This window comes from Musca domestica, unplaced genomic scaffold, assembly GCF_030504385.1.
Source record: "Musca domestica strain aabys unplaced genomic scaffold, Musca_domestica.polishedcontigs.V.1.1 36, whole genome shotgun sequence".
Classification (NCBI taxonomy): Eukaryota; Metazoa; Arthropoda; class Insecta; order Diptera; family Muscidae; genus Musca; species Musca domestica.
In genome coordinates, this window is record NW_026712318.1 from 6,223,442 (window position 1) to 6,246,650 (window position 23,209).

At 34.2% G+C, this 23,209-nt stretch overlaps 2 protein-coding genes across 4 annotated transcripts; one reads left to right on the top strand and one right to left on the bottom strand.

The window, feature by feature from the left end:
* Window positions 1-11,375: 11,375 nt before the first annotated feature.
* On the top strand, window positions 11,376-12,196 carry LOC101894697 (uncharacterized; the record flags this gene model as incomplete). Its single annotated transcript, XM_059125914.1, has 2 exons — window positions 11,376-11,664; window positions 11,817-12,196. Coding segments are annotated over 2 exons (576 nt in total), but the record flags the coding sequence as incomplete, so codon positions are not given.
* A 6,752-nt stretch (window positions 12,197-18,948) lies between these two features.
* Window positions 18,949-22,648, bottom strand: LOC101894855 (COP9 signalosome complex subunit 3). Of its 3 annotated transcripts, XM_059125900.1 has the most exons (11): window positions 22,509-22,647; window positions 22,191-22,450; window positions 21,953-22,107; window positions 21,801-21,894; window positions 20,410-20,660; window positions 20,128-20,325; window positions 19,891-20,070; window positions 19,699-19,830; window positions 19,455-19,637; window positions 19,326-19,393; window positions 18,949-19,265 (listed from the first exon to the last, which is right to left on the bottom strand). In XM_059125900.1, exons 2-11 carry the CDS (start codon window positions 22,243-22,245, stop codon window positions 19,250-19,252), a joined length of 1,332 nt encoding a protein of 443 aa, XP_058981883.1. In that variant the 5' UTR covers window positions 22,246-22,450; window positions 22,509-22,647; the 3' UTR covers window positions 18,949-19,249. The 3 variants fall into 3 exon arrangements, with proteins under 3 accessions (XP_058981883.1, XP_058981882.1, XP_058981884.1); XM_059125899.1 differs by having other exon boundaries at window positions 22,191-22,648; XM_059125901.1 differs by having other exon boundaries at window positions 20,416-20,660; window positions 22,191-22,647.
* Between the last annotated feature and the right edge of the window lie 561 nt (window positions 22,649-23,209).

Below are 23,209 nucleotides of genomic sequence, written 5' to 3' on the forward strand. Positions count from 1 at the left end.
AAGTACGTTATTTTTTCAGAACCTGCAAGAATCTCCTTTTTTTTCCAATTTTTTGTCAAATAAAAAGCGATAAACAACTCAATTTAAAAAAAAAATGAAATGTATCACAGCCCAATTAACCTTTTGTTTCACACTTTCCGTACTCCAGTCAGTATTAATTTAGCAGACAAAAATAGTTGCTTGTCTATTTTTGGAGCCTCGCGTACATGGTGCACCCTTTATTAGACATATATTAGACAAATACAAATATAAGGCAAAAAAAAAATCATGCGATTCAGACATCTGATGACCCAGATAGAATTTTTTAAACAATGTTTTTTTTTTCTTTTTTTTTTGGAAAATTCTCCAAAGGTTGTTTATTTTTTGTAGCCTTTTATTGTATTCGTGCATCCGTCTGTCCATGTATTCTTGTGAACAAAATGCAGGTCGCACTTATTATCCGATTGAGATGCAAATTTCCAAACAAGGACGAACCCTATTCAAATCGGTGATAATCGGAGCAGATTTAGGTATAGCTCCCATATATCTTCAGCCGATTTCGTGTTAATTGTGCACCACTATAAGTCCAAATGACCTGAATTTTGGTACATCCCATCGAATTCAATCTAGATGCAAGTTCATTAAATTTGGAGAAAATCTGTTCAATTATAGCTATAGGTCCCATATATATGTTTTATCCGATTTGGGGTTTAAAGTCCCTCACAAGCGTAATACGCACTCCACAATAATGATATTTGATACCGGACATCGGATACTGCTCGAAAATACCTCTGTCAAATTTTATCGAGATTTTCTTAATATAATCCTGATGATAATTTGGTGGGTGGATATGTCCGCATTTACATTTGGCAAATTTACACGCGGCAAGTCTCTATTTGTAGGGAGTGAGAGAGAGAGAGAGAGAGAGAGAGGGGAATGGAAATGAAACAAATTGCTAATGTCACGTCCAGAAGAGAGCGCTAAAAATTGCCGCAAGTAAACTGACCTAATCTAAATCAGGACTGGCAATACAATGGACTGGAATGAGCAAAACTCATTACATAAATACAAAAAAATAATTATCTGACACTGAAGTCTGTGATTTTCTAAAACAAAAAACATTTAATTAAAGATTTTTTAAATTGTTTTGCCATTTTTTTAATACTTTGAAGAAGGGAAATAGAAAACATAATGGGGTTTCCCTGTTCTATATATTTCAAACTTGATTCTATATGAGGTCGGTCGGTATGCCCATCTGACAACTAAATTTGCTGTCAAAAAATATATTTAAATCATAAATATCATAAATCATAAATATATTCATAAATAAATTCAAAGAGACTAAAAGTACGTTTATATATATGAGGGTTAAACCACTGGATTTTGATTTAAATAGTCATATCCATTACTTTTACTTCAAATAAATCCTCTCAAAGTAGGTTAACCCTACAAAAAATTCTAACGTTAACATGGCATAAAATCGCTAATCTTTGAATATCAAATCACAATAATGTCTTAGTTGCCGCATGGGCTCACAGGCCTATTTTACAGGGGGCTTGATTTCAATTAAAAAAACGGATTTCCTTATACATTTGTTATAACTATTCACAATACTAAATTTGATTTGAATATATTTTGAATTACTTGAATTATTACAAAACTACAGACCCTTTTCCTTTGGCAACATTGAACCATACAAATGTTAATAGAAATTAATTTTGTTAAATAGTGCTGGCGCCTCTACAAATAAAAAAAAACTAACAAACAATAATAATAACAACAACAAAAACAATATAAAAATCAACTACTCTTGTGTCGTGGAAACAAGAACACAAGAAATTCACGAACATACATACACACCACTGTCAACTCACAATACTGTATGTAAATTTATGAGTATGTTTTTTTTTTTTTTGTTCTCTACTACCCGCCGGCGGGTTCCCCTCTTTCACATGCAACATTTTATTGGAATGAAAATTTGAAAAACAAAAAGAAAAGCAAAAATCTATAGCAATTAAAATGTAAAAGAAAAGTAAACCACCCTAGACTTGTGAAAATCAAATTCAATTTTAGTTTAATTCAATGTAAATTGAGTTTCATCTTCTACGTTATTTTTTGTTCGAAATTCCAATTCACCCCTCCGGAGAAATAACATTACAATACTACAATTTATACATTTAACAAGTAAGTTTATTTTAAAATCCAAGTCCAAGACCCCTGCTCCCATCAGTCTGATTGAACTCTTTTTAACTATAACCTACCTACTTATTAATAATAAACAAACAAACAAAAAAAAAAACAAATATTTTTATTTAAAAACTTTAAATTAAATCTGTGTTTTATTTCTTAAGGTCATGCAGGGAAATATATAAAAAGTTGTTTTATAACCCAAAAGCCACTAAATGAGAGCTAGTAAAGAGAGTAATTTTTACAGTTGACTTATTGAGAGTTTGCAAAATCTTACTGGAAAAACTTACTCACTAAGAATTATCCAGTAAGATCAGTTGATTGAAAACATGGTGTTATGTGGTCGATGTAAGTGTTTGCAAAATTTTAATAAATACAGGGTGAGGTAAAAATAGTCAAACGCCATAATTTTTACATTTTTATACCCTCCACCATAGTATGGAAGGTATATTAAGTTTGTCATTCCATTTGTAACACCTCGAAATATACATTTTAGACCCCACAAAGTTTATATATCCTTGATCATCATAAAATTCTATGTCCATTTAGCGATGTCCGTCCGTCTGTCTGTCTGTGGAAATCACCCTAGCTTCCGAACAAAATGAAGTAGGTTAATAAAATTTAACCCAAATGTGTATTATGCCTGCAGGACTTTTAGTATTGAAAATGGGTGATATAAGCCCACGTTTTGGTATAGCCCCCATATAAGCGACATTATTCACCTAAAATGTTTCAAATTTGGTATTTGAAGTTCGTAATCGATACTACAGCCTGTGACAGAAATTTGTCTGCGCAGGTCTACGTCTTCGTTTAGCCCCCATATAACGGCACTTCACGATATTCGATATTTTGATGATTTTAGCGACATTATTCACCGGAATTCTTTCAAATTTGGTATTTGAAGTTCGTAATGGGTACTACAGCCTATGGCAGAAAATTGTCCGCGCAGGTCCACGTATTCGTATAGCCCCACATACTGTTATCTTCCAATATTCTGTATTTTGATGATTTTAGCGACATTATTCACGGGAATTGTTTCAAATTTGATATTTGAAGTTCATATTGAATAGTACAGCTTAAGACAGAAAATTATCTGTGCAGGTCCACGTCTTCGTATAGCCCCAATATAATGGTACCTCCCTATATTTGGAATTTTGATGATTTTAGCTACATTATTCACCGAATTTTTTACTCGCATTTCAATATTGTAATGGTTTATGACAAAAGTTGCCTATGCAGGTCCACATCGTCGTATATACCCTAATATAACGGCTACATTCATTCGGTATTTTTAAGATTTTAACAGAATTTTTAACGAATTTTATTTTTTTTATTTATTCAAAGATCGGCCCGGCCGAACTTACAGTTTTTTACTTGTTTTTATTTTTTAAATGTTGTTGAACGAAAGCAAAAAATGTCGAAAATAGCATCAAATTTTAGAATAAGTTCGAATTTGTTCGAATTGATCACCTTTGGCACGAATTTGGCTTCAAACGGCAAATGAAACCGTCACACCCTGCCCGAATGTTGCTCTGCGGTATGTTGACCCATTCCGGGCGAAGCGCTTGCTTGAGGTGATCGACACGTTGACATTTTTTAGTGCCAACCTAGCTTTCCAAAATACTCCAGACACAATAGTCCAACGGATTGGTATCCGCAGATTTTGGTGGCCATTGTGCGCTGGAAATGAAGCGAGGAACCTCATTTTGTATCCATTCTTGGGTGCGCGTACTGAGTGCGATGGTGCTGAGTCCTATTGGAATGTCCAAGGTCTGCGGCCAAAATACACCCTCCAGAATATTTTCACGATAATATTGGGCATTTATTCTGATGCCACGGTCGATTAATACTAGCGGAGAGCGACCATCGGCTGTTATGGCGGCCCACACCATCACCATGGCCTGCGCTTGAGTTCTTGTGGCCAAACGAAGGTGCACATTTTCAGCTGGCCTCATTGGCAAGTAAACACGATAATTATGTTTGTTTACAAACTACTGGACAACGAATGTTTTCTCATTGGAGAAAACCAAATTCGACAGTTCACCACTTTCGGCCAAGCGAAGCAATTCTTTAGCTCTTTTCAGTCTATTTTCTTTCAGTTGCGGTGTAAGTTCTTGCCACTGCGACGCGGGTTTCGATCGAATCGCTTCTTTACTCTTCGGACCATTTCTGCTGATGTTACTGTTTTCGTCCGACCACTTCCTTGACGTCGGGATACGGCAACGAGCGATGGTACGAGACACAAAAGATTTATTTACAGTTAAATGATGGAGTGCTCTAACGATAGCAACTTGTGGTTTTCCAGCCAAATATAAAGAAATCACACTATCACGCTTGAATTCCATCATGAATAACTTTCTGGAAAATTCCCACCCAAAATGCTTTCGTACGCTTGTAAACAATATAATGAGGTGTCACTGGACGAGTGCCTTTGAAATGACAGCCGTCTGAAGTTGGTTGCAGTTTTTTCATTTCATCCTGACGAAGTAGCGGGCACTTGCTAGTACCTTATATAACGAAGGACATTAAGTCTGTTTGTCTTAATTTGAGAGAACCAGCTAAATTTGGTTAAAATAAAGGAATACATTGGTTAGACTCTGCCATAACTGGAAAAAGCAGGGGCTTGTCTTACAAAAATTTTGCTTATGCTGCAGATTTTCATAATGCTATCTATCTATCATCAATTAACTCAATAAGAACTGTATGCTGCTAGAATCAAGTCTCACGTTATAAAAGTTTTCTTGTACGTCAATTTTTTGGCAAATAATCTTATGTTTGATTTCCGTATTTTTTCTAATTCTCAAACCAATAGACTTATATGCAAACATTGTGGGAACTAATAAAGTGGGGAGGGAGAGTTGTAATGGTATCTTTGTTGTTTTCAAAATGCCCCAACTCGTGCTAATATCAAAAGGTGTTAAAGTTTCGCAAATTATCACATTCAAATTAATTAAATAAATGTCTGGCATTAGAATGGTATGTTGGTTGGCGCACAAAAATACCACTTTTTGTTGGCGATTCACGATATTTTATCTATGCCTAATCCAGAATAGAGAATATATTTTCAATTAGCTAACTGACGCAACCAAGTTGTCATACGATGTGCGATAAAAATAAGCAGTGAACCCAAACAAATTGTTTGCAATAAAATTAACCCACTCGTGACTCATGAATTTTTGGGAAACGGAAAACTGAGCTGAAAACGGTATTTTTTATTGCAGCCGAAGATTGGAAATAAATGAGTCACAGTGGGGAAATTTCGAACAACTAATAACTAACTAAAAAATATAAGGAAAAAAGTTAAGTTCAGCCAGTTCGAAATTTGTATATCCTCCATCATTCTCTACTTGATTTATAAAAATTTAGTTGTTCTAAAAATATCTTTAACATGGGAAATATTTTCTGAATTAAGATTCTGCATGTGGTATGAACCCAAATTGTAAGCCATTGAATAAACTTGGGGTACATAAAATTTTGTGAAAATCGGTTCGGATATAGCTATAGCTCCCATATATATGTTTCATCCGATTTGGGGTTTTAAGTCCCTAGCATGCGTAATATGCACTCCACAACAAAGATATTTGGTACCAGATATCTTATATAGCTCAAAAATACATTTACGAGATCGGCTCAGATTCGGATATAGCTCCCAAATACATCCTTAATCCGATTTCAGGTTTATTGTGCAAATAATGACTAATATCAACCCAAATGAAGTGAATTTCGGGACGTACGTTTCCATTTGGAACTCGGCTCCCATAGATATATATTTTTATACCCTCCACCTTGGAAAGGAGGGTATATTAACTTTGTCATTCCGTTTGTTACATCCTTAAATATTCGTCTTAGACCCCATAAAGTATATATATTCATAATCAGCATAAAATTCTAAGTCGATTTAACGATGTCCGTCTGTTGAAATCACGATACAGCCCACATTATCTGACGTAGAGCGCCAAAATTTAGCAGAGCTATTTGCATTGTGTCTAGGATGGTTGGTATTGAAAATGAGATATATAGGTCCACGTTCTGGTATAGTCCCCATATAACGGTACCTCCCGATATTCGGTATTTTGATGATTTCTGCCACATTTTTCACGGATTTGTCTGGAAATTGGTATTTGTAGATCATAACGGGTCCCTGAGCGTGTGGCAAAACATTGCATGTATAGGTCCTCGTTGTGGTATAGCCCCCATATAAAGGTACCTCCCGATATTCGGTATTTTAGTTTTTTTGCCATATTTATTCACGGATTTGTCTAAAAATTGGTATTTGTGGGTCATAATGGTTTCCAGCTCCGGTGGCGAAACATTGCATGTATGGGTCCATGATTTGTTATAGCCCCCATATAACGGTACCTCCCGATATTCGGTATTTTGATAGTTTTTGCCACATTTTTTCACTGATTTGTCTAAAAATTGGTATTTGTGGGTCATAATGGGTCCTAGTTCGTGTGGCGGAACATTGTAATTATAGCTCCACGTTTTGATGTAGCCCCCATATAACGGTACCTCCCGATATTCGGCATTTTAATGGTTTTTGCCACATTTCTTCTAATGTTTCTTTTACCCTAAGGTGGAGGGTATTAAAAGTTTGGCCCGGCCGAACTTAATGTTTTTTTACTTGTTTTAATATAATCCTCTTTGAAGTGACATCATGCACTTTATGGCAATGTTATTTGGTATAAAAGATAAAAATGTCTTCGTCATGCCTGCCATATATTAGTTCCCCCTGAAACCAAACTATAACTGCTCTAAAGCCAACCGTTGATAGTTGGTATGATCTACTTCAAATAAATTCTTTTGATACGGGAGCTCTACTAAATATGCATGGTGATGTAGGGTATCATATAGTCGGCCCCTTCCGAATTGGTTTACTTTTTTGAAAGTAACCAGTGACAGCAAATTACATTGTTAACAAGCGTACAAAAGCATTTTGGTGAAAATTTTCCAGAAAAAATCGTGATGGAATTCAAGCGTGATAGTGTGATTTCTTTATATTTGGTTGGAAAACCACAAATGGCTATCGTTAGAGCACTCCAACATTTAAATATGAATAAATATTTTGCGTCTCATACCACGCTCGTTACCGTGCTACTGGTAGCATAGCCCGACGTCAAGCAAGTGGACGGAAGAAAACAGTAACATCAGCAGAAATGGTTCGAAAAGTAAGGAAGCGACTTGATCGAAACCCGCGACGCAGTGGCCGAAAAATGACGTGTGAGCTAAACATATCACAATATTCCATTCGGCAAATATTGAAAAATCAGCTCGGGATAAAGCCATTGAAATTCGAAAAAGTGCAAGAACTTACACCGCAACAGAAAGAAAATAGACTCAAAAGAGCTAAAGAGTTGCTTCGCTTGGCCGAAAGTGGTGAACTGCCGAATTTGGTTTTCTCCGATGAGAACAAATTCGTTGTCCAGATGTTTGTAAATAAACAAATGATCGTATTTTCTTGCCAAAGAGGTCAGCTGAAAACGTGCACCTTCGGTTGGCCACCAGAACTCAAGCACCGGCCATGGTAATGTTTTGGGCCGCCATAACAGCCGATGGTCGCACTCCGCTCGTATTAATCGGCCGTGGCATCAGAATAAATATTATCGCGAAAATATTCTGGAGGGTTTATTAAACCCTTGGGCACGCTAACATATTGGCCGTAGACCTTGGGCATTTTAACAGGATTCAGCACCACCGCACTCAACACGCGCCACCCAAGAATGGTTACAAAATGAGGTTCAGCGCTTCATTTCCAGCGCACAATGGCCACCAAAATCTCCGGATACCAATCCGTTGGACTATTGTGTCTCTGTAGTATTTTGGAATGGAAGGTATACACTAAAAAATACCAAAGTGTCCATTACCTCAAGCAAGCGCTTCGCCGGAAATGGCCCAAAATACCGCAGAGCAACATTTGGGCAGCGTGTGACGGTTTCATTGACCGTTTGAAGGCCATAATTCGTGCCAAAGGTGACCAATTCGAACAAATCTAAACTTATTCTAAAATTTGATGCTATTTCCGACATTTTTTGCTTTCCTTCAATAAAATTTAAAGAAAAATGTAAAAAAATATGGCTTTTGACTTTGTTGCAGTTTTTTATCTAACCCTGTATGTTCCTTTCTCCAAAAAGGTAAAATTTTTAAACGATTTCAAATGGAAAAGACGTAAGACTCCGTACTTCAATGTGATGAAGGTTATTCTGGATTTGAGAGAATTATATTTATTGTAAAACAAATTACATAAAGATATACCCCTAAAGCCCCCATCCCTTATATTGCATATAGGTATATCTACACATATACGTACAATGGCAAAAATACCATAGATACTAGACTGGTATCTCTGTATGTTTATTATTATTATTGTTGCTTTCGGCTTTTATCATTTATTCTGTTGTAGATTGCAACAAAACAAGATGGACCTGGAAGTGCATGACTGTCACATATATTGTCCAACAGATATATACGACGCGCTACAAGCGAACAAGTGTATATGTAGGTAGGCAGATATGTTAAAAATGTTCATTTATTAATTCATTCAATAATCGTAAATTAAAACAACAACATCACAAACAATTGAATGAAAATATTGAAAAAAAAAATATTTCAAAATATTTACAAACCCACACACGAACAAACACAAATAAAATTTCATTTACCTCTGGAGATAAAAAGCGAACGAGATAACACGAGTGCATTCAATAAAAAAACATGAGTACAATGAGAATTCCTTGCAGAATTCTGACGCCAAAAGAAAAATGTTTGTCATTGTTGATATGAAAGAAACCACACCAAATAAGAAGAAACAAGTAAAAAAGCAGCTTAGTTCGGTCAGATCCAACATTTTATACACTCCACCATTTGAAAGGAACTTGAAAAATTTTTTAAAAATAAATCAAAAAATAAAAAAACTTTAAGTTCGGCCGGGCCGAACTTTGAATACCCTCCACCAATAGAAACAAATTTGACAATTTTCAAAAAAAAACAAAAAACAAAAATCTGTTAAAATCTTAAAAATAACAAATGTTGACGTCATATTAGGGTCTAACCGACGACGTGGACCTCCCTAGGTAACATTTGTCATAAGCCATTAAAACATTCAAATGCGAAACTTGAATAATGTAACTAAAATCATCAATATAGGAAGGTACTATTATATAGGGGCTATAAGAAGACCTGGACCTACACAGCCAATCCCCTGTCATATACTGTAGTATCAATTCAGAAAGTTTGACCTGCACAGACAATTTTCTGTCATAGGCTGTAGTATTCATTACGAACCTCAAATACCAAATTTGATACAATTCCGGTGAATAATGTCGCTAAAATCATCAAAATTTCGAATATCGCGAGGTGCCGTTATATGGGGGCCATACGAAGACATGAACCTGCACAGACAATTTTCCGTCTTAGGCTGTAGTAACCATTACGAACATCAAATACCAAATTTGAAAGAATTCCGGTGAATAATGGGGCTAAAATCATCGGGAGGTACCGTTATACGGGGGCTATACGAAGACGTGGACCTGCACAGACAATTTTATGTTAACTTGAAATACCAAATTTGAACGAACTTCAATTATCAAATTTGAAGTAATTCCGGTGAATAATGTCGCTAAAATCATCAAAATACCGAATGTCGGGAGGTACCGTTATATGGGGGCTATACGAAGGTGTGGACCTGCACAGAAAATTTTCTGTCGTAGGCAGTAGTATCCATTACGAACTTCAAATATCAAATTTTGAAACAATTTCGGTGAATAATGTCGCTAAAATCATCAAATTATCGAATATCGGGAGGTACCGTTATATGGGGGCTATACGAAGACGTGGACCTGCACAGACAATTTTATGTCAACTTCAAATACCAAATTTGAACGAACTTCAAATACCAAAGTTGAAACAATTCCGGTGAATAATGTCGCTAAAATCATCAAAATACCGAATGTCGGGAGGTACCGTTATATGGGGGCTATACGAAGGTGTGGACCTGCACAGAAAATTTTCTGTCGTAGGCAGTAGTATCCATTACGAACTTCAAATATCAAATTTTGAAACAATTTCGGTGAATAATGTCGCTAAAATCATCAAATTATCGAATATCGGTAAGTACCGTTTTATGGGGGCTATAACAAAACGTGGACCTACATGACCCATTTTCAATGCCAAAATTGCAGCAGATATAATATACATATATATTTTATCAACCTACTTTATTTCGTTCGGAAGCTAGAGTGATTTTCACAGACGGACTGACATCGATAAATTGACATAGAATTTTATGTTGATCAAGAATATATACACTTTGTGGGATCTAAAATATATATTTCGAGGTGTTACAAACTCCATTTTGGTGGAGGCATGGTACAATGAAGACAAGGTACGCTAACTTTGAAAAAATTGCAAGTATAGAGATCTACCTGTTTGGTTTGTAATGTCAAAATTACTATCAAAACAATGAAAAAACCAAAAAAAATTATTACATTGATTTTGAATAAATAATTGAAAACCGCGAAATCTGAATAAAACGTCAAAATTTCAAAATTATGTTCTATATATCTCTAAAGGGTTTTTTCGATACAAAAACTATGGATTTTGTAGAAAAATACGTTACAAAAATCATTTGAAAACACCGAATTTGAATATTATCTGAACAATTTTCTATTTTGAAAAGAATACACATACATAAACAAATAAAGTTGACATATTAAGCCAAGAAAATAAAAATAATTATTGTACCATGGGTGGAGGCTATAAAAATATGCAATAGCCGCATTAAAAAACATTTTTCTTTGGCTGTACCCTAGACGCCACTGATAACAAACCAAGAGAACTCCAAAGAGAGAGAGAGAGCGTGGAACAAAACGCATTTCATTCGAGCGAGCTAGATAAACGACAAACGTCAGCAACAAAAACAGCAAAGCAAAGCAGCACCGGTGCCTTACTTTTATTTTCAGTTGTATCCCCAAAGTTACTGTCTGCTAGTCGAGTCGAGTGGTACAAAAAACGCTATTCTTAATTAAAATTAATCGGAGCTGAACGACAAAGCAAAACACAAACGAAACAACAAAAATTTAGTTCAACTTTCGATCAAAGTGAATAAAATTATAAAATTCTTGCTTGCATACCCATTTTGACAAATAGTTAAATTTAAATACATATTGGAAACGAAGTGAAAACCCAGCCAAAATAAAAAGAAGAAATTCTGAATTAACAGTCAAAAACAGAGGAGAGAATTGCTACAAATTGCTGTGAAAATGTTTTTGGTTTATATTCCAACGATATTGGCCTACACCTTCATATCACTGTTGGTGGTGATACTGGGCTTTATTGTGATCTATGTCAGTCATAAAATCTACGTGACCATATATGATAATTTGCCGGTGGCCCAGTTGTCTTCAGCGTCGTCATCAACATCGAAAATATCGCAGGGCATCAAAAAGATGGCCAAATCTAGTTCATTAGTCACTGGACCAATTGCAAGAAAATCCAAAACAGGTTAATTCATGTAGTCTAGGCGAAGGCAATTATTGTAAATTGTATTTCTAAAGGGATCAAATTACAGGGATCTTTTAGCGTTTTGCTTAAGAAGTTATTAAGTCACGAAAAAGACATCATCAAACATAAATGTATAACTATATTGTTTATAGCTTTAAGAATTATTGTTACATTGGAACCCTGCTATTTGGCCTATGCTGTGTACAAACTACGAAATGCAACAGCAGCAGCAGCATCACATACCTCAGTTGGAGCAATGACATCGGGTCATAGTTGTTTTGGTTTTACGCAGGAGGTGGGGCCCATTCAAGATTTGTGTTCATCAAATAACTACCAAGGCAAATTTGTGGTCCAGTATTATGATAATTTATCTGCCATACCTACAAGACGTCGGCTGCACCTACATTGTAGCAATGCCTGTGATATGGAGGCGTACTAATGACAGACAGACAGACAGTGTTCTGCTTCGAAGTAAAACTATGCCAAACAAAAATAGAAGCCTAACATAGCTACGCCTAAAAAAAAAACAAAATTTGTAAATATCAAAAATACTAGTTTACACATGTTTAGATTTAAGTAGCTCTTGTGTTCAGACACCAATATCAGAAGAGAGAGGCGAGGAAGGCACATCTAAAAAAACCAAATTTATATAAAAATAGTACCTATGCAAATTCTATATTTAGTAAATGTTAATGGCCACACTTTCAAAAGTAATTAAACGACCCAACAACGTCAATGAACTCATAGATTATTTCATCCACAAACAACCAGTAAATGTGTTTGTTGAAAATTTGAATTGCACTGAAAATATTTACTTTTTACGTATTTTGGCATCTGACGTTTTACACACAAAGACTGAATATCATTGTATTTAAAATTAAAATTGACAATTAAAATAAAAATGTATAGAAACGATGTATTAGGTGTGTCTGATTACCTTTCCTGCAAGAATTGTCCAGCAAAGAAGTTGCTAAGAGAGTAAAGTAGTTTTATTCTCTTTGGCAAGAAAACTGTCAAACCAATTTTGGAATTGAAAATGTTGAATGAAAAATTATTTAAATTTGTAAAAATTGTCTGTCTTTAGCAGAACTTTTGTGTTAACAGATTTCAGTAAAAATTGGCAACAATTGTTACAAATTTCCGATGAATAATGTCGCTAAAATCATTTAAATATCGGATATCGGGAGGTGCCGTCATATGGGGGCTATACGAAAACGTGGACCTACATGACCAATTTTCTATACCAAAAATCCTGTAGACATAATATACATTTGCGTTAAATTTTATAAACCTACTTCATTTCGTTCGGAAGCTAGAGTGATTTCCACAGACGGACGGACATCGCTACATGTCTTTAGCAGAACTTTTGTGTTAACAGATTTCGGAAAAAATTGGCAACAATTGTTACAAATTTTAGGATAATCAGACACACCTATTAGTAGTTCCGCCTTACGGCATAAATTTTATTACCAAAAAAAGATGGTTCCAAAGCGATACATTTTTGTTGTTGTAAAAATACATTATTTTTATTATTTTCCTGATTTGAGATAAACAAAGAAACGAAGACACATCGCCATTCACACAATGGAATTTTTTCTATTATTGAATTAATTTGCACCTTTGTCATCATATCTGCCGGAATTCTGCTCTAGATAAAAAAATCATATTATAAAGTTATGTAGCAAAACAAATACACTTTTTTAATAAATACCCTCAATCTCTCGTTCTCTTCTGTACATATTTTGGGCTGAACACAACGCGATAAATTGTTTGTTTTAAATTCGAGATTTTTCTCAAAGAATAAACGTTGTAATTTAATATTATATTTATATTCGCATGTTTGTATGTATCTTTTATTATTAATTGTTGTCATTATATCAACCGAACAGAAAAAAGACGCTGTTGTTTTGTTTTAAAAATAACAATAATAAAATTTTATTAAAAATATTGTTGTATACTAAATTTAACGAATACCTTTCATTATTGTTTTTTTTTTTCTCTTTTGGAAGAGAATGAATCCGTTGTTATAGAGGGCAAGGTTTAATTAAATAAACATGCAAATTTGTTTTATTAAGCTGCAGATTTGTGTATGCAAACACACTCACACATATATATGTTATTTGAAATATTCATGATGTTTTGGAGGTGGTATTGAAATCGCATTAATATTATTAAGTACCATATCAAATTACAGAAAGTGGCTGAGATATTTTAAAGATTTCATCCAACATCGAAGATTGTAATGTGGGTATACAGGGTGAGATAAAAAAAAACTGCAACGAAGTCAAATGCCATAATTTTTACTTGTTTTTAATTTTATTGAATGAAAGCAAAAAATGTCGGAAATAGCATCAAATTTCTTGGGTGGCGCGTGCTGAGTGCGATGGTGCTGAGTCCCGTTGGAATGTCCAAGGTCTACAGCCAAAATGTTTGCGTGCCCAAAGCAACATTTTTCACAAGTATAACTTAAGCTTTTTCTTCTCCTCTTTTCAAAATCAAAATCATTAGAAAGTGCTGCAATTATCGGGGCACACTATAAAATTGCACCATGGAAAATCCGAAGAATCGTACATAACATGTACATAGATATGTATGTATGTATATGCGCAGGTTATATAATCAATGCCAAAGAAATTTTATTCAAAATGAATACGTAATTGAAAACATATAATATTATATATTCATGCAGTCCACATACAATTCCTACAGAATTTTGCATTAAATATCCATTTGAATGCAGCTAAATATAGAACTTATATCTGCAGGAATATGGATGGATAAAAAACAAAACAAAGAAATACTGTACGCTTTCCAACTTTTAATTATCGGATATAAATGCTCACAAGCGTACATACATACATACATGTATGTAAATAATAATTTAAGAACAAATAAAAAAAGCCGGACCGGGACGAAGTTTTTATACCCTCCACTATTTGGTATGAACTTACTGCTTAAATGAATATTACTATATGAGGGCTATATGACGCGGCCCTGCATAAGCAATTTTCAGTCAGAGGCTGTAGTTGCTGTAACGAACTTCAAATAGAAAATTTGAAACAATTCCGTTGAATAATGTCAATAATATCATCAAAATACAGAATATAGGGATATAACGTTATATGGAGGCTATACGAAGATGTGGGCCTGCATAGACAATTTTTTGCAGTAGGCTGTAGTACCCATTTCGAACTTCAAATACGAAATTTAAAACAATTCCGTTGAATAATGTCGCTAATATTATCAAATTACCGAATGATGTGGGCTTGCATAAATAATTTTCGGTCAAAGGTTGTAGTACCGATTTTGAATTTCAAATATGAAATTTGAAACAATTCCAATCTATAATATCTCTGAAATCATCAAAATACCGAATATGTGTGCAAAAGATAGCGTGATTTTAGCGATATTATTCACCGGAATTGTTTCAAATTTGGTATTTGAAGTTCTTAACGGATGCTACAGCCTATGACAGAAAATTGTCTGTAAAAGTCCACGTCTTCATATAACGATACCTCCCTAGTTTCGGTATTTTGGTGATTTAAGCGACATTATTCATTGGAAATGTTTCAAATTTAGTATTTGAGGTTCGTAATGGATACCACAGCCTATTACAGAAAATTGTCTGCGCAGGTCCAAGTTTTGGTATAGCCCCTATGGTACCTCCTTATATTCGGTATTTTTGATGATTTTAGCGACATTTATTTTAATGCCTTATGACAGAAATTGCCTATACAGGTCCACGTCGTCGTAAAGTCCCTAATATTACGGCTATATTCCATATTTTTAAGACTTTAACAAAATTTACAGTTTATTTTTACTTATTTATTTATTTATTATTTTTTTTTTTTTTTTTGGATGAACTTCAGTTTTTTCAAGCAAAGCCTGAAGTCGACCTAGTAAAAATTATTTCAAAATATTAATTAAAAAGTCTTACCCAACATCCAGTAACAATTTACACAAATGATCGCAAATAACCAAACGTGCTGATAATTGTTGCTTTTTCATGTAATAGTTATAACTTCATTACTAAGGTACACACGTGGGGGATAAAAATTACATCAATTAAATTTACGTACAAATATTTTGGTTTTCATTAAAAATCAAAAAAAAAAGTCATTTGCTTATTCCAACCGGTTTTTGTGGCGCAAGAAAAAATATTGCGAAAAAAAACAAAAATTAATGGTTTATTCATTAATGATTTTATCGAACTGCATCTACCAGTTTACAAAATGGTCTTGAATTTTAAAATTTAAAACAACAATTTTTTTTTAATTTTAAATGAAAATCATAATATAATGGGTCTGTCTGCTTACGTTTCATGTAGGAATTGTCCAGCAGCTTCATTCTGAGTAAGTTAGTTTTATACTCTTTTGCGAGAATACAGGCGAAATTGTATGTTGGCCATACTATGATGTCATGGGCCGATATAGCCCTCAGGTATCTGGTTGAGAAAAATATTTAGATATAGCAAGTTGTAAAGAATCGCTGACTTGTTTCGCAAGTTATGACAGATAAAAGTATTGAAAATTGTGAAACTTTGTGGGTGAGGTACCAGAAGGGGTTGGCCGGTATATTTCATCATAACACCAGACCTTTGGTTAATGAAAATATTGGGATGTGTGAAATTTGAAGACAATCTTATATCACACTTTATAAGAGTTATAATTATTCAAAATGTTGACCCCTATTGTAGGGGAGGTACTTGACCTGACTGACGCACTGACGCAAATATTAGGATTATCGTTTCTCTTTCTGTGCACGAAATAAATATTTGTTTTGTCCAAAATTTCAAACTTTTGTGGGGGAGGTACCAGAATGAGTGGACCGATGTATTTCATCTTAACACCAGACCTTGGGTTAATGAAAAAATTGTAATGTGTGAAATTTGAAGACAATCGGATTCTTATATCACACTTTATAAGAGTTTTATTCAAATTTTTGTCCAAATTCAATTTTTTTTGTATTCAAAAATTTGTCCCTTTGTGGGGGGGTACTTGATGGAGTGGACCGATATTGTCCATTTTCGCACCTGACTTAGGACTGACGCAAATATTAGGATTTGCAATGTTACTGTGCAGAAAATTATTTTTCTATGAAAATATTGACATTTTGTGGGGGAGGTACCAAAAGGAATGGTCCGATTTCTACCGTTTTTTAAAACAGAACCTGTGTTGATGGAAATATTCAGATATTCCAAGTCTGAATGGAATCGGATGTTAATTTTGCGTTTAATTAGCTTAATGGATATTCAAAATTTCGACCTATATTTCGACTAAGCACGTTTTGACCGTATCAAATAATATATACCCTCTCTAGTCATATGGCTGAGCGTATAATAAAGACCGTTACTAATCGAAAACAAATTCCTTCATTTTACGAACCAAACCCTTTACAAAAGCCTAATTCACCGCAAATAGTTTTCATTTTTTATTTGGTGGCAAACCTAATTCGTTGGAAACCATGTCTATTGCCACAATGAAAATATTATCTATCCTATTCCTCATACTCCCAATTAACTAGCTAACTATGTTCCATTGATATTATCTCCGTTGGTGTAGATCTTATCGATGTTAAATCAAATTTCACAAACATTTTATAATCTGTAGAACAGATATGACGAGTAATCAATCAATCAAAAGTAAAATCTTTTAGCACTTTACTATGATTATTTTGCAAAACTATAGATTAGTACCACAAATTCCAATACATTCGCATTTGTTTGCTGTGGACTGCATGAATATCAAAAGCAATATGTATTTAAAGTGTTAGGTATTATTTTTTTTTTTTTTTAATTACATCAAATAAAATTTGTAACTTTTTTACCGCATGGTAACTGCATGTTGTTTATTTACTTCACTAATTTATTTACTTCGCTGTCACAAAAATATGATGGTAAAATTAAACCATTGCAAGAGTTAATAACAAATCGCTTGATTAATATTTCTTATCACCTTAAAGTGCATAACGAATGGCGTGATATTGACTTGGGTAAGTATGGTGGTCCCCCAGGTTTGTGTGTGGTTAAAGCCATATGATTAGGCCAACCATTTCCGATAAAAAGAATTTTTTGTTGATTGTGAAAAGGTGGTATGATTTTAATTGAATCTCTTTGATAAAATCAATATATTAATAATAAAAAAAACAATTGTTTTATTTTTGGCAAGGCGAGAATTTGATTATGAAAAAAAGTTAAGAACGCCATGCATACCAATTGAACCACTTAATTCAGTTATCAAATATATTCGGTAGAAAAATTACGTTTTAGCCAAAAAATAAAATGGGAAAACAGAAATGAAGACGGACAAACATTTTCTTGCACACGTTGCTTACCATCACTTAACAAAATATACATAAACAATACAGGGTGAGATGAAAAAACTGCAACCAACTGCTGTCATTTCTAAGCCTCTCGTCCGATAGCTGTTCAAATTTTTCCAGTAACAGCACATTATATTGTTTACAAGCGTAAAAAAGCATTTTGGTTAGAATTTTCCAGAAAAAAGTTATTGATGATGGAATTCAAGCGTGATAGTGTGATTTCTTTATATTTGGCTGGAAAACCACAAGTGGCTATCGTTAGAACACTCCAGCATTTAAATGTGAATAAATCTTTTGTGTCACGTACCATCGCTCGTTGCCTTGATACTGATAGCGTAGCCCGACGTCAAGGACGTGGACGGAAGAAAACAGCAACATCAGCAGACCAAAAATCAGATTGACCAAAAAATGGCTCGTGACCTGAACATATCGCAATATTCCATTCGGCAAATATTGAAAAATGAGCTCGGGGAAAACACATTGAAATCCCAAACCCATTGAAATTCCGAAACAGAAAGAAAATACACTCAAAAGAGCTTGGCCGAAAGTGGTGAGCTGCCGAATTTGGTTTTTTCCGATGAGATTAGAAAACATTCCTTGCCCAGCAGTTTGTAAACAAACAAAATGATCGTGTTTATTTGCCGAAGGGGTCAGCTGAAAATGTGCACCTTCGGTTGGCCACCAGAACTCAAGCGCCGGTCATGGTGATTGTGTGAGCCGCCATAAAATCCGATAGTCATTCTAAAAGTTGATGCAATTTCAGACATATTTTTCTTTCATTCGATAAAATAAAAAAAAATGTAAAAATTATGCCTTTTGACTTTGTTGCAGTTTTTTTATCTCACCCTGTGATGTCGCCTTAATGCATTATTTTACGTTCATCAAGAATATACGTATACCACACATATATGGTTTGTTTTAATCCCCTCCATTTATGCAGCATTACAATAGAGAATCTTAGTATTTCTGCGTTTATGTTTATTTATTTTCTTTTTTCTTTTAAAAACAATTATTCATAATAATGTTCAGTAGGCAAAGTAGTTGTTTAGTTGTGATTAATTTTGCCACAGTGGTTCGGTGCTGTTTATTGATTTTACTATAGCGATGAAATTTGTATTTTCGAATGTTCTTATCCTTAAACAATGAGGAAGAAACTCATTCGAGCATTTTGTTGAAGATGACAAATGAACTGCACAGTACGCTTTTGATGTGAGAGCATATCAAAGCTATTGAATAGTTTGAAATATTTTTCTATGTGATATCATCAATCAATTGGATCACTGCCAAAAAAAAGTAAATTTATTAATGTATTCAACAAATTAAACAAACATAACGCATACCCAGCAAAGGACTTTGCATTTTGAGACGCCAAATCGTCATCTGCATTTCCAACAGCTTTTTTTATGTACTGTAAATACAAAAATGGCATTTAATAGAAATATTTTTCACGGAGTAAAATCAGTGCTTACAATCGGATTCAATATGATGTCCTCCTCCATTTTATTAATTTGTTTAACCAGTCCCATTACATGTTCCATGTCTTCTTGAATATTAAGAAACATTTTATTTGAGTTATATTTTTCAGGATCATCTTTAAAGACAACCATGCCATCCCTTTGATTGATGGTAGCATAAATTTCACCAGATTTTATCTAAATGCACAGAAACTCATAAGAATGCAAACAATATATGTGTATTTAAAATTATGTATACCATGTTGAAAATATACTTTTCAGCAACAGCTGCTGATGGCAATTGGACACGACTAGCAACATCAGTCAGGGATAATGTCAAAAATGTCTTTGTAAGTCTCTGTATGTTTTTCTTATACAACGAAGTGGCAACCTGTTAGATAAAAATGTATCAATCAAATTGAGTGTAAGCAAAAAACTCGCATGACCTTACCTGTTTGGCTAGGCCCATATTGTTATCACGTACAAATGTTTCGCTATATTTGCTGATGCAGTTTCTTACTTCTTCACTGGATGTGGTGGCATATGCTACAGCTAAATTATGATACACCTGAGCAATTGGTTTCATAAAGCGTGAAATAACTTGAGATGCATATTTTGGTATAGGTTGAATCTGTAATTTATTTAAAATATATAAATGTCGCATTACATTCTGATTATAATTACGTACCTTTCCGTGCAATATCAATGATACCAATATGAATTTTTTGTATGCCTCCAACATAATGTAGGACATAGCCATGGCAGGTGTTGATATACAGACTTCGAAGAAATACAATGCCCTCTCATAATTTTTCATAGCAGTGTAAATCATGCCACCATAGTAGTAGTAAAGTAAGAAGTATTTGGCGTCATTGTTGGTCGTATCCTATATTAATACAAAAATACAAAATACAAAATTTGTTTGTTTGGTATGTGAATATTAGTTTAATATAATGAATTATTGTTTTACTTTTACCGTTTGGTTTTGTCCTCTGGTTTCAGCACCTGTTGATATAGTTGTTATATCAACATCTAAGTATTTCAAAGCTACACGAAAACACTTCGATTTAAGACTTAGTTGACAAAGGTCAGCATGTATGGGGGTAAGTTGAGTATCGGATGTGCGAATTTTATCAATGGCAGCGGACAGTGTTGTAAGACCTAGAATGCAGCGAGGCTGACCTACCATTACATTTGTGAACTGATGACAGAGTTCGTAATCTAAAATATAAGAAGAATAGTAAGAAATTAAAAATTGACATAGGTACTCACAGAAAATTTTTCATATTTCTGAAACAAATGCAGGTGTGGATCAGGTCAATGCAAATTGCCAAACTGCCACAATTCTTGAGATGTAAGTTTCCTATCTTTTTATACCCTCCACCATAGTATGGAGGGTATATTAAGTTTGTCATTCCGTTTGTAACACCTCGAAATATATTTTTTAGACCTCACAAAGTATATATATTCTCGATCAGCATAAAATTCTATGTCGTTCGTCCATCCGTCTGTGGAAATCACTCTAGCTTCCGAACGAAATAAAGTAGGTTGATACAATTTTACTCAAATGTATATTATGTCTGCAGGACTTTAGGTATTGAAAATGGTTCATGTAGGTCAACGTTTTGGTATAGCCCCCATATAATCCTACCTCCCTATTTTCGGTATTTTAGTGATTGTAGCAACATTATTCACCGGAAACGTTTCAAATTTGGTATTTGAAGTTCGTAATGGATACAACAGCATATAATAGAAAATTGTCCGCGGAGGTCCACGGTTTCGTATAACCTCCATATAACGGCACCTCTCGATATCCGGTATACTGATGATTGTAGCGACATTATTCACCGAAATTGTTTCAAATTTGGTATTTGAAGTTCGTCATGGATATTCCACGGGTCCACATCATCGTATATCCCTCACATAACGGTATCTCCTGATATTCTGTATTATGATTTTAGCGGCATACTCATTCACCGATTTTTTTTCAAGTTTCGCATTTGAATATTGTAATGGCTAATGGTAAAACTTGCCTATGCAGGTCCACGTCGTTGTATAGACCGTAATAAAACGGCTACTTTCGGTATTTTTAAGATTAACACAATTTTTAACGAAAACAACTTAATTTGGAAGAGCCAAAAAATGTAGTTTCAAAGCCATTTGTTTGCACAAATTTGTTGGGAACACTCTAGGGGTGGTGTCTATCTCGATCTAAAGCCTGTCACTTGGAAATGCAAGACTTATGATTAATTTATTTCTACTATATGATGATAGTAATATGTCTGGCACAGCCCAACCTTTCACATCAGCATCTTGAATCATTTACGTCTTAGTGAAAATCACAAAATTTTATATACTCACATGCATGTGCCGCCAAACGCACTTGATAGGTATTGCATTGTTGTATAAAGTCTTTGACAGATTTCAGCAAAACTTGAATATCGGCATTTGAGCTCTGTAATGAAACAAATAACCATACATTTTTCTTAAAATTTTAAATATTTAGAACGCACCTGCAAACTATTAAATTTCGCCAACAACACATACAGAACACCCAATGAATGCTGTTGCACATCCAACGTCTCCAGGACATTGTCGAGAATATTCCAGTTTTTAGATAAAATTTCAGTGGAATCTAGCAGTTGAGTTGCCAAGTCTTCAAAGGCACCTATTAGAACAGAACGACAGTAAATTGGAACTTCCTTTATCACATACACCAAAAATGGTGGTGCAGAGATTAGCATAACTTACCTGACGAACTCAGACTCCTCACACTATTAACGAAGTTTTCCAAAGCGCTTGCCATTTCTTGTAGTTCTCAATATTCTTTTCAATTCGATTTGAACTTGATTCGACGAAAAAATCACCCAAATATTAAGTAGTATGTTTTAACCATTAACCATACTTTTCCTTGTGGCTTGTGGATGTTTAAAATAATTTGCAAATTTTAAAGGAAGGTGAGAGGGAGGCAATTTGCACAGAATGCAATGTATGCCGACTCTGCAATGAGACTGATATTGCAGCTTTAGGGAGCCTGGTGTTATTAAAATTATTCTACACAAATCTCACAATTAGTCCTGCTTAATAATGTACAATCATTTAATTAAATTACTTAATAATTTATATTAAATATTTGTTTTCGATCTATAACAAAAGACAAAAGGCGAAAACAGAGCAGACAAGGCAGAGTTGGTTTTATCCGATTTACGCCGTCTAAAATTGACAGATATAACAACTCTTACGACGGCGTTAAATTTGTGCTGTTCAATCGCCCATCTTTGGAATTTAAACACACCATGGTACAAGGAATAGTACATTTAGACTGTAGATTAACCACTGGGTTTAACAGATTCGGCGGGTCAACCCATGGCATAATTACAGAAGGAAAAACAAAGCTACACCCCAAATACAATTCTTTTCTTTTGGTGCCCTTATTCTGTCAACACATATACACATTTAGTGTATGTATTGTTTTAAATAAAATATACAATAATTTGAAATTATTTCAAATTCGGTTGGAAAATAAATGCATATTTTCGACGTTTTTGGGCAACGCATTGTACAATTTTGGGATAAAACTGTATTTTCCTTCTATTATATATTCAATCTTGTGAAATAACTCCAAAATTCCATTCTTATTTCGGGTGATTTTCCCCAATATAAGAATTTTGTAAAAAAAACCAAACCAAACTGTTGCATATTTAAGTCTATTTGACACTATAGGACTCCAGCACAGAGTTGCATTTTTGTAGTTTCTTTAAAGTTGAGTA

Coding starts and splice junctions, on each gene's coding strand:
- LOC101894855 (XM_059125899.1), bottom strand. CDS start 22,245: ATGGCAAGCGCTTTGGAAAACTTCGTTAATAGTGTGAGGAGTCTGAGT. Junction 22,108..22,190: donor GAGGAGTCTGAGTTCGTCAG/GTAAGTTATGCT, acceptor CTGTTCTAATAG/GTGCCTTTGAAGACTTGGCA. Junction 20,326..20,409: donor GACAAAACCAAACGGTAAAA/GTAAAACAATAA, acceptor GTATTAATATAG/GATACGACCAACAATGACGC.